Source organism: Penaeus chinensis, chromosome 3, assembly GCF_019202785.1.
Source record: "Penaeus chinensis breed Huanghai No. 1 chromosome 3, ASM1920278v2, whole genome shotgun sequence".
Classification (NCBI taxonomy): domain Eukaryota; kingdom Metazoa; phylum Arthropoda; class Malacostraca; order Decapoda; family Penaeidae; genus Penaeus; species Penaeus chinensis.
In genome coordinates, this window is record NC_061821.1 from 27,301,669 (window position 1) to 27,314,168 (window position 12,500).

At 42.6% G+C, this 12,500-nt stretch overlaps 1 protein-coding gene across 1 annotated transcript in view; it reads left to right on the plus strand.

Moving 5' to 3' along the window:
- LOC125044578 overlaps positions 1 to 12,500 on the plus strand; it is a 408,101-nt gene that overhangs the window by 362,664 nt on the left and 32,937 nt on the right. Inside the window, exons 3-4 of the mRNA XM_047641300.1 lie at positions 4,981 to 5,145; positions 10,045 to 10,113. Of these exons, the coding sequence (XP_047497256.1) occupies positions 4,981 to 5,145; positions 10,045 to 10,113 (234 nt within the window). The remainder of the gene's footprint in view (positions 1 to 4,980; positions 5,146 to 10,044; positions 10,114 to 12,500) is intronic.

Consider the following 12,500-nt stretch of genomic DNA (forward strand, 5'->3'; position numbering starts at 1 on the left):
CGATTGAGTGGGTGCCTCTCGGGGCCGTTTCCGTTTGCTCTCGAGGAGGAACGAGGGCAAAGGCCTGGAAAGAGAGAGGGGATGTTGCATGCTCCTTTGCAATTGATTCGGGGCCGTCTGCGTCCACTATGGAATCCTAACCTCCTTTTTTTTTTTAAGGCATCCGTCTCTCTTTCTCAGTGTTTATATGAATATCTCTCTTTTGTGTCGATTTGTTTTTCTTCTCATTACTTTCTTTTTTGTTTTCGTCAGTCTTTTAGTTTTTTTGTTTTTTTTTTTAGTATTTTTGTCTCTTTTTTCCATGTTTATACTTTTTGTCTCAAGAGCAGCGTCTCTTTTTTTTCGAAATATGAATTTTTAAAGGACAGATTATGATTTTTCTATTTTTTTTTTTGTGATTACTTGATGATGATTTACTCTTCATTAAAGAACTAGAATTATGTTGAATGATTTAAATGTTTCGAGATTGTGTTAGATGTAGATGGTATTGCAATTAATGAGATGTCATTTAATATTTACATTAAGAAAAGACGTAAGGGCTGAAATGATATTAATTATAGTCTAAGGTGGTGTTACACAGAAAAGAGATCATTTAGAAGAAATTCTAAAACCAGAGTATTATATAAATAAATATAATTTTATCTATCTATCTATCTATATATACACATACATATAGATACACACACACACACACACACACACACACACACACACACACACACACACACACACACACACACACACACACACACACACACATACACACACACACACACACACACACACACACACACATACACACACACACACACACACACACACACACACACACACACACACACACACACACACACACACACGTTATATGTGTGCGTGCTATATATTTGCATAAAATATTATGTAAAAAAAATAGCAAGCAATACCTTAACGAAAGCAGAGTAGTTAATGTGAATTATCTTTCGATTCTGATTTCTTTGGCATAATTATGAATGTCACGAAAGGACAGAAATGAACGTAGAATTATTTTAGCTTTGATTTCACTTCGTATGATCACTGCCGCAAAACATGACGAGAAAAGAAGGAATTCATGATTTACCCGAATTCAACCGCAAGTCGTCGTACAGATAAATGGATATTAATAATTAGCCTTTGATTCCGCTTAGCATATCAGTGAGTTACGTCATATCACCTACCTATCAACGGACGTACACTTATGGAACGCGACATGTCATACTGTGAGATGAAACTACGTGGGAGTTATGCAATAATTTGTCGCGTCGCGGCGAGACATGTAGGAGGGAATAATTACATATGTTGTTGACGATATTGACTATGTTGGGTTGTTGAGTATGATGGCACTAATAATGAGAAGAGTTATAATGCTTCACTTGTAGTAATTGAAGTCCACGGTTGTAATTCCGAGTAATGTGATTCGTTGGTGTTTGCAGATCTGTAACTGTAATCCTATGAACCTCTGTTTGTCTACGGAGTTAATTAACATCATATCCCCAGATATTGAAATTAGTTGAGTCAGGGCCGAGTCGACCCTATCAGTGGCTAGTGAGCTGGATGCGTGATTGAGCTGACGCAATATAATGGTAAAAATCTATTTCATATTTTTGATCAGTCGTTTTCCATTGTTTCATCGTTGGTTGTATAACATTTCGGGGTCGTTTTGAAATGCCGTTGCCAGCCGTCAGTGGAGAACCTAGTTATTAGCATTCAATTACTGAAATTGTTTGTCCGTTTGGGTCATAATATTGAAACCCCGTATGTAAATAAAGTTTTACATTTATCGCATAAGCTTTGTCAAATCCATTTTTTTTATGTTCTTTACAGTTCTGTCATTCCCATCCTGTTAATGAATGCGTGCGTGTGTGTGTTTGCGTGCAGATTGTGTGCTGGTGTGTGGTTGAGTGGCTACCGCGTGGAATGTGTAAAATTCTACGTGTAATGCCGTGTTTAATACAGCATAGGTCACCGTTTTTTCCGTTTTTCTTTTTTATTTATTTTATGACGCGTACGATCATTCTAGAAACTGGCGCCCGTGTGTGTATCAGAGTAAACTATTACTTCATTTGATTTCGAAGTGAACCGTTCCCCGCGTGGATGGCGGTAATAGCCTCAATAACGGAACAGAAGCCAGGCAGTAGAGGTACAGCATCCATAATTCATCAACGGCCTTCATCCGGAACTGAGATAACCCGGAGAGCCCCTTCGTAGCTCTTTCGACCCGAAAACCCGAAGATCCCCTTCACAGCTCTTTCATCCCGCGGCTTATTCCTAACGTCGCCGAGCTCGTGCGGCGTAATTTCTCAGAAATGGCGAGGGGAGAAGTTTTCGATTAAATAAAAAAGAGAAAGTTGCCTTCGGGATGCCGGTCGGTTTGAACTGAAGCCTCGAGTCCCATCTTATGAATACAGATGACCTCGCCCGCCAGGAGACCGAAGGCTGGTCTTTGAGTGGTCCCGAGGGCTCCTTGCCTTGGCCGGCGCCCCCCTAGGCACGGCGCGCGGCTTCGTTAATCATCAAATGGGGGATGTGTCGGGTCCTCGTATTTTGCTTTTTGTTGCATCTGTTCCTTGTTCTTTTTGTGTTTCTCGTGCTTTCTCCATGCCCCCTTCTCTCTCTCTCTCTCTCTCCCTCCCCCCCCCCCCCCCCCCCCCTCTCTCTCTCTCTCTCTCTCTCTCTCACTCTCTCTCTCCTCTCTCTCTCTCTCTCTCTCTCTCTCTCTCTCTCTCTCTCTCTCTCTCTCTCTCTCTCTCTCTCTTCCTCTCTTCCTCTCTTCCTCTCTTCCTCTCTTTCTCCTTCTCTTCCTCCCTCTCTCCCTCTCCCAGTATGTATGAGTATGTTTTTTTTATACACTGACATATGCGTGTGTAACGCGATAAGCATACGTGTGTTGTTGTTTTTTTTTTTTTTTTTTCACGCGGGCGTTTACCTCTCCCAGCGCCGCCCATCAAACACCAAGCTTTCAACTTTTTGTCAGATTTTTACCAACGCGAGGGAAAGTTGGGGAAAGGAGGGTGGGGGGGGGTGGGGTGCAGCCTGTAATGACTGACAGACACGGAAATTCGATTGCAAATGTTATTGCTATTACTGTAACATTTTTTTTGTTGATAAAAGAAAGCCAAATGTAGCAGCAGCAACAACAGCAGCAGTAGTTATAGCAATATGATTATAGTAACAGAGATAGTTCTAGCAGTAGTGGTAGAAGTAACAGTAGTAATAGTACTAGTAGTATCAGCAGTAGTAGAAGTAGAGTAATAATAGTTGCTGTTGTAATATTAGTTTTAGTCATGTTATTTTAAAATTTTCCAATCGTAAAATGTTTAATTCTTGAAACCTGAAATCACATTTATGATAACAATACACAATAAGAAGTCTTCCTTCCCAATGCATGTTCAGTAGCACTGTGGGAATCTAATAAAATTGTTTAAAGACCTATAAAGCTAATTCATACCGCTGTAGAGACAAATTGACGACCAATATTTCATATCTTTTCCCCGTTGGATGTGGGGGTCATTATTATTTATGCCTTGATTTATATGTAAGGTAAGTGTATTTCTTTCAATATTATGTAGTTGATTTCCCCTTTCTTTCATTCATTGTTTACAGTGATGCAGAACTTTGGCTAGTATGCAAGATTTATGCTTATTTTTTTAAGGATCTTGAGATTTCAAAAAATATATATGCACGTTTACCTTCCTCGCCGTTATCTTATGTTCCCTTTGATGCCAGTTATTCTCCCTTCCTCTTTCTCCTTATCTGTTATCACTGTACCCGCACTTTTCCTGCCTCTCACCCAGGTTGGCCCAATGTTGTGCTCTTGGGACTCAGCCACAACTGCGCGATTATCCTTCTCTTCCCTTCATGAGGTTTCATCCTTGAACTTCTTCCTTCCCTCCCTCCCTCCCTCCCTCTCCCTCTCTCCTTCTCTCTCTCCCTCTCGGATTACTCTTCTTCGTCCCTTCTTACCTCTCTTTCTTCCTCCCTCCCTCTCTCCCTGCTTGCCTCCCACCGTTCGTCCTCACCCTGACATTCCCTCTTCCTTTTACGCGGTCCCCTCCTTATACCTGATTGGGTTTTGTTCCTCTCTGTCAGGCCTATCTCTGTTCATCCTTTTCTCTTGCCCGCTTCCCCCTCCATATCTCCTCTCTTTGCTGTCTACGTCTATTCTCTGTCCTTCTCTCCCATTCTCTTCCTCTCCCTCTCCTTTCGCTCTTCTTTTCCTTTCCTCCCTTCTCCTATCCTCTTCTCTCTTCTCTTCTCTTTTCTTCTCTTCTCCTTCCCTCCTTCCTGTCTCTCCTCTTCACCTGCCTTCCTTCCTCCTCTCTCCTCCAGGCTCTTCTCCCCTTTTCTCCTCTCCTTCCCTCTTTTCCCTCCCCTTCCACTCTCTCCTCCTCCCTTCTCTCTCCTCATCCATCCTCCTCTCTCCTCCTTCCTTGTCCTCTCTCCTCTTTCCTTGCCCTCTCTCCTCCTTCCTTGCCCTCTCTCCTCCTTCCTTGCCCTCTCTCCTCCTTCCTTGCCCTCTCTCCTCCTTCCTTGCCCTCTCTCCTCCTTCCTTGCCCTCTCTCCTCCTTCCTTGCCCTCTCTCCTCCTTCCTTGCCCTCTCTCCTCCTTCCTTGCCCTCTCTCCTCCTTCCTTGCCCTCTCTCCTCCTTCCTTGCCCTCTCTCCTCCTTCCTTGCCCTCTCTCCTCCTTCCTTGCCCTCTCTCCTCCTTCCTTGCCCTCTCTCCTCCTTCCTTGCCCTCTCTCCTCCTTCCTTGCCCTCTCTCCTCCTTCCTTGCCCTCTCTCCTCCTTCCTTGCCCTCTCTCCTCCTTCCTTGCCCTCTCTCCTCCTTCCTTGCCCTCTCTCCTCCTTCCTTGCCCTCTCTCCTCCTTCCTTGCCCTCTCTCCTCCTCCCTTCCCCTCTTCCCCCCTTCCCCACATGCCTCTGAAGTCCCTGTGATTGAGCCGGGCACGTGTCTCCTCCCCGCAGGGCATCACGTTGAAGATGAACGAGGAGGGCCGTTGCATCGTGGCTCGGATCATGCACGGCGGGATGATCCACCGCCAGGCGACGCTGCACGTGGGCGACGAGATCAGGGAAATCAACGGGATGCCCGTGGCCAATCAGAGCGTCGACATCCTCCAGAAGATGCTGGTGAGGGAATCCTCGCGCTGTTCTTGGGCGTTTGTGTCCGGCTGTGGGGATGGGTGTATGTGTGTCACAGTTGGAGGGTGAGCGTGAATGAGAGGGAGGGGGGGGGGGGAGAGAGAGAGAGAGAGAGAGAGAGAGAGAGAGAGAGAGAGAGAGAGAGAGAGAGAGAGAGAGAGAGAGAGAGAGAGAGAGAGAGAGAGAGAGAGAGAGGTAAGTGATTACGTGTAATAGTGAGTAAGGGAGTGAATGTATGGTTGTGTGTGTGTTTGTAAGAGAGTAAAAGTGAGCGTATGGTTGCTGCGTGTGTGAAGAGGGGAGAGTACATGTTGAATATGTATGTTTATATATTTGTGAGTCTCACGTATAGCTGCCACAACTCCACGGACATGAGTGAAATCTAGTTAAGGAGAAAAAAAGCGCTTGACTGCGTAGGTTTGTATGAATGTATATTCCTTTTTGATGCATGTGATTGTATGTGTTTGCTTTCGTGGTTGAGTTAGGAGGGGGGGAGGTTAGCGTATTTGTGTCTGTGAGTCATAATGACAGAATGAACAGAGACGCATTATTTTAGTGGAATTCTGAGAGTTCTTCAAATATAACACGGGATGATATTAACAAATGGCTTCGTAGAGACATGCAGTATGCACTACATATAATTTGCAGTAATAAGTTCACTCGTGCTTTTTTTTTTACTAGTGTAGCGATGACACTGATATTTATCTCAATAATAAAGACGATAATGATAATACAAAAAAGTACAGTAGTTCGAATAAAACTTAGAAAAGATTATTCTGTTTTTGCGGCTGAAAATGAAACCAGATTCCTTTAACGTTAAAGCGACCAGTCACAAAGTACATAAGGTCCACAATAGCATTCATTATGGACTCGCTCTTTTGGCTCTCGCCCCGACCCCGAAAGCGAACTCTCCTAACCGCGCGAGCACACGAACGAGGCCCATCACGATGCAGGGAGGAGGTGAATGGTGTTTTAGGAGTGTTCTCTGGGAATATTCTTTCAGGAGTGTTCTTCTGTGAATGGTGTTTTGAGAGTGTTCTCTGGGAATGTTCTTTCAGGAGTGTTCTGTGAGTGTTCTTTTGGGAAGGCTCGTCTCTGAATGGTCTTCTGTGCGCGTCTCCTGTGGATGTTCCCTTGTGTGCTTCTGCGACTGGCATTTTGTGTGTTTTTTTTGTGTGTTCTTCTGCGAGTGTCCTTCTCTGAATGTGTTTTGTGAGTGTTCGTTCTTCAGTAAGTGTTGTTTTGTGAGTGCTCTCTGTGAATGTTCTTTTTGAAGTGTTCACTGAGTGTTCTTTGTGATTGTTCCTTTCGAAGTGTTCTTGTTTAAATGGTGTTTTACGAGAGCTCTTTGCGAATGTCCTTATGTGAGTATTCATTTGTGGATATTTTGTGAACGATATTTCGGGTATGGTCTCTATGAATGTCTTTGTTTAGCGACTTTTGGGAATGTTCTTTGGGAAGGATTCTCTAGATTTGTTTTCACGTCCCTTTGTGAACATTCTTTCGGGTGTATGCTGTGGCTGTGTTTCTGTTAATGTTATTCTGTGAATGTCCCATTGCGAATGTTCCCTTGAGACAGCACTTCGGAGGGTAAATGTTGTCAACGCGTACTGAATGTGATCCCTCGTGGCCTGCTTGCTTGTATTGCTTGCTTGCTTGCTTGTGGTCGGGTCTCATCTGTGCGTGTGGGCGACGGGAAACCAGCCGGATTGTCGGATTTGAGGTTCTTTGTCGAAATCGATGGAAATGCTTTGCTTGTTTTGGAGGGAGGGAGGGAAAGTGGGTGGGTGGGTGAGGGGTGAGTGGGTAGGAAGGAGAGGGAGGGAGGGAGGGAGGGAGGGAGGGAGGGAGGGAGGGAGGGAGGGAGGGAGGGAGGGAGGGAAGATGGGTGGGTGGGAAGATGGGTGGGTGGGTGGGTAATAAGAAGAGGGAGGGAGGGAGGATGGGTGAGTAGGTGGGTAGGAAGACGGGAGGAAAGAAGAGGGAGGGAGTGGGAGAAGTAGAGAGGAAGAGGGGTAAAGAAAGAAGGAAACGGGGGGGGGGGGAGAATGAGGGAAGGAAGGAAGGAGAAAGAGTGAAGGAAAAGAAGAATGGGTAAGAGGAAGAGAATAAGCTTAATAAAGTGTGTGACAGGGTGCATGCAGACCGGGGAATGAAACAGGATACCCGGTCTTTCAGAGAATACCTGGAAAATTTGTTTCTCTTTTTTCCAATCAGAAAAAGTCATGGACTTTGTGGAAAAATACCTTAAATCAGGGGAAAAGTCTGAATTGGATTCAAAAATACCCAAAAGGAGAAACACATCTCGTGTGTGCGTGTATGTTTGTGTGTTTATATATATATATATATATATATATATATACATACATACATACATACATACATACATACATACATACATACATACATATACACACACACACACGTGTGTTTGTGTGTGTGTGTGTGTGTGTGTGTGTGTGTGTGTGTGTGTGTGTGTGTGTGTGTGTGTGTGTGTGTGTGTGTGCGTGTGCGTGCGTGTGTATGTGTGCGCGCGCGCGTGTTTGTGTGTGTGTGTGTGTATGTACATATATGTTTATATATTATATATGTATGTATATATATGTATATGTATACATATATATACATATATGTATATCTATATATATTTATGCATACATATATATATACATATATATATTAAATCTATAATAGATATTTAATATATATATTTTATATATATATATCATATATATATTATATATATATATATTTATATATATAAAATATATATATATATATATATATATATATATGTAGTGGCACCATATGAATGGGAGGGGGAATCTTTACCTTGTTATATACGGAAAAAAGGTCAAAATGATCACGCTGGGAAAGTTTTAGGATAAATTAGGAGATTTCATGATAGTGGGAACCTTGGATAGTGCTGTTTCCGAAAGAGGTATATTTTCTTCTCTCCTGTTTCGGTGTATGTTTGTGTGAGTGTGTGTGTTTGTTTGTCTGCGTCTGTACTCGTGTCCGTGTCAATGTCTTTGTCAGTTTCTGTGTGTCTGTACGTGTGTGGTTGTGTGTGTGTGTGTGTGTGTGTGTGTGTGTGTGTGTGTGTGTGTGTGTGTGTGTGTGTGTGTGTGTGTGTTAGTGTATATGTATCGGTTCCGGTTTCGGTGTGCGTGCGTGTATACGTGCGTGTGTGCTCTTTGGACCACGTCCTTATCCTACACACCCCGGGACTGAGCGTGATGGAACTCGGGCGATCATCGAGATGACAGCTTCCCCAAAATGGGAGATGATAGGACTTTGCACATAGATACACCCTTTTCGGTATAGAGACGCGCAAGAATTGTCAAGGAAATTGGAACGATATTATCACCGCCAAGGGGAAGGGCGGAAGGGAAAGGGGAAAGCCTCTCAAAGAAAAAGGGAAGGACCGGCTCATACGCTCTACGTAGCGGGAGAATCCAAACGCCGGTGGGAACTGAACATATAATTGAATTCCACGCGGGGAGCGATAGGGGGTCAAATACCGCCGAGCGAGGATGTGGCGGAAAGGCTGCGGTCTCTGGAATGCAATTGTGTCGCAAGGCAAACAAAAGAGGCAGTGGGCGCCGCGAAACCAACGCCGGGTTTGCCAGGGCGGCGGGCGGGCGGCGGGCGGGGTCGGATGCCTCGAAGGAGATGTGGCGAGGGATTGGGCCTCGTTAGGGGAGAGACGCTTCGGAGTTGTTATTGCGTGTGATTGGGTGTCGTTGAGGCAAGTGCGCGAAGGCGACTTGTTATTGCAAGTTAAGGCAAGGGGCGAGTGATTGGGCCTCGTTAGGGGAGATGCGTTAAAGAATTATTGTTTGACTAGGTGTCGGCGAGATAGATGCGTTAACGACTTGTTTTAGCGTTCTTAGGTTTCAATCGGGGTTTAAGATTTGTAGGAGTGGGTGAGTAATTAGGCCTTGTTAGGCGTTAACGAGCTATGATAGCGAGTCGTGCTATAGAGTCATTATTGCGAGTGCTTAAAGATTTGTTGTGAGAAGAAGCGAGTGAAAGTGTTGTTATTGCGAGTAGTTGCGTGAACTACTTATTTAGTGCGAGTGATTAACTCTCCTAAGGCATAGATGCATTAAATCTATTATTGTATCAAGGCGCAGATAGTTATGACATGATAGAACGGATGCGATAAAGTTTCTATGGCGACTGATTGGGCCTCGTTTGGGTGGATGCGTTAGAGTTACTGTAAGCGACTGAGTATCATTTGCACAAAATGACGAGTGATTTAAAGTATCGGTACGAAAATAACGTAAAAATTTTTTTTTTTTATTGAGAATAATCGGATCTAGTTATAGTATATGCGTTAACGAGTTGTTTTCGCGACTGACGAAACCCCTCAGTGCCACATTTATGTTACTTCCCAATTACGCCAAAGCTGATTCGATGGTAGCAGCTGAGTTAGAAAAAAATGTACATGTAGATCTGATTTCATCCTGAAAATCGAGTCATAACAGCAACATTATGCAACAGTATTTTAAAAGAAACTTGTTATTTAGCGGTCTTTGTAAATGCACTATTTCACTGAATGTAGGTCTCCGCCTTTCGAGAACTATAATATTTAAAGAAAAATATTACAAGAAGAGACAACTGCCTGTATTGTTTTCTGTTACAGAACTTTAAGTAGTACTTTCAGATTATATACTTCTATGATGCCGTATATAAGTATAAGATATGGAATGGTACATGTGTGTTTGGAATGAGTGTTGAGGTAAAAAGCAAGGGCAAATGTGTGTGTTCTGCTCGTGCCAGGCGAGAGTGAATGTGTGACCCCGCGTGCGAGAATGTGGAATCCTATTACCGAGAAGACCATGACTGACAACAATTGTTCTTCCCCTCCCGGCGTCGCAGAGGGAAGCCAGGGGTTCCGTCACCTTCAAGATTGTACCGTCGTACCGCAGCGCTCCGCCCCCTTGCGAGGTAAGTCCACCTGCATTCCTCTCATTGTTAACGCCTCCTCATTCCTCATTAAACATCCCCCTTCCCCCCTTTTTCCTGTCATCCCTCGAGGCTTTAGCTCCACCTAATGTAACCGATACCAAGGGCATTGCCGTCCACTCCAATAGTTGCTATTTTTCCAAACCATTAACCAACGCGCTCTTTTAACAGTATCTCAGGTGTGCCGAGTACAAGGATAAAGCCGCCTGTGTTGGCCTTGTGTTACACGATTCGCGTAGTGCGTGGTCGAGTGGGTCATGCGTGGTCGAGTATCGCTTCATTGAATCGTCCTACATAATAGTGGCCGGGCCCGCGGATTATTTGAGTGATTATTTTGAGCTTTGCGCGGCTTCTTTCATTTGGGTGATATCAAAAGGGATTTTCAGCTTTTTTCTTTTTTTTTAATTCGTATGTCGTTTTAAGAACCGAGTCAGAGAAGGAAAGTTTTCATTGTGCTAACGGGCAGTAGGTGTGTTTGTATTTATTTTTCTCTCTATCCCACCTCTCTCTCTCTCTCTCTCTCTCTCTCTCTCTCTCTCTCTCTCTCTCTCTCTCTCTCTCTCTCTCTCTCTCTCTCTCTCTCTTAAACTCTTCCATCCACTCTTCTTCCCTCCCTTCCTTCATTCTTTCTTTCCTTCCTTCCTTCTTTCCTTGTCTCCACTTAACATACTTCATCTGTTTCTAACAAATTATTTTAGATTATATGTGATTCCCCGGTCTCACCAAAGTGTTCGACGCTCACAGTGATATTTCATCCCTACCATCCTCGGCAAGGTATCTTATTCGGAACAAATGAATCGCTGTTTTGATGTCGAGATAGCGTGTGTCATCTGTTTAGTAGCGCCACACCTTCGCGTATTGACAAAACACTTTCAGAAGACGAAAGCCATGGAAAAGGAGTCGTTCTCGCTGACCTTTAGATTTTGTTAAAACGATAGTAACAACTCTAAAGGATTCGGTTATTATACAGAGTAAAGACTAATCTCTTTAGAATCTCTTGGCGTGAATGTCCAGTTTCTCGTCACAGGTACAGGTCTCGAGAACACTGAAGACCGTCGTAATTCGGATAAAAACCTAATACTGAAACGTCAATGACATATTCTGTAGAACTATTCATTTTCACTCAGAGATTATCTACATTCATACATATTTACAAAAAAAAAAAAAAAAAAAAAAAAAAAAAAAAACTAAGCTGGCGGTAGAACGACAACGTATGGTGTGGAATGAGGATACTGTATTTTCTGCACTACAGCCTCGTACTCTTCCTACTCCAGGATAGTGCCATATAACTGATGCATGGTGCTTCTTGGCAGTCCTGTTATGTCGTTATGCGAGACTGAAAATGGTGTTAATTACATCTGTATGACCTGCAGTGCAGATACAGTTGCCCATTAAAAAAGTTAATGAAGAGTCTTAATGGACCGTGGCAGTTAGTGTAAGTGAGGTTTCGTTAACATTTTGTGTAAAGCTTTTCAGTGTTATGGAAATACACAGCTTTTACCTGTGTATGGAAGCAGCTTATCAATTTTATATAATTTTAACGAAAAAAAAATCAAATATTAAATAATGGTCAGCAATATAGATTTTAGATATTTGGTTGTATAGTAGCACGTAAATGCAGGTAAAATACTGACAAATTAATGCTACTTTTGTTCCATTTGTGTGTATATATACATACATACATATACACACACACACACACACACACACACACACACACACACACACACACACACACACACACACACACACACACACACACACACACACATACACACACGGACACACATACACACACACACACACTTACACACACACACACACACACACACACACACACACACACACACACACACACACACACACACACACACACACACATATATATATATATATATATATGTATATATACATATATATACATATATATACACATATATGTATGTGTATATATATATATACATATATATATATATATATATATATACATATATGTATATATATATATATATATGTATATACATATATGTATGTGTATATATATACACATATATGTATGTGTATATATACATACACATATATATATATATATATATATGTGTGTGTGTGTGTGTGTGTGTGTGTGTGTGTGTGTGTGTGTGTGTGTGTGTGTGTGTGTGTAATATATAATATATATATATATGTATATATATATTTATAATATACATACACACACACACACACACATACACACACACACATACATAATCCTCCAAAAAATATAGTGTATTGCAATTAGTCATTGAAAATTAGTTTATATGTTCCCGAACATGTTTTAAACTTCGTTCTGCATGGATTCCCAGGTTGGTGCATAGTTTTATTGTCAAGTT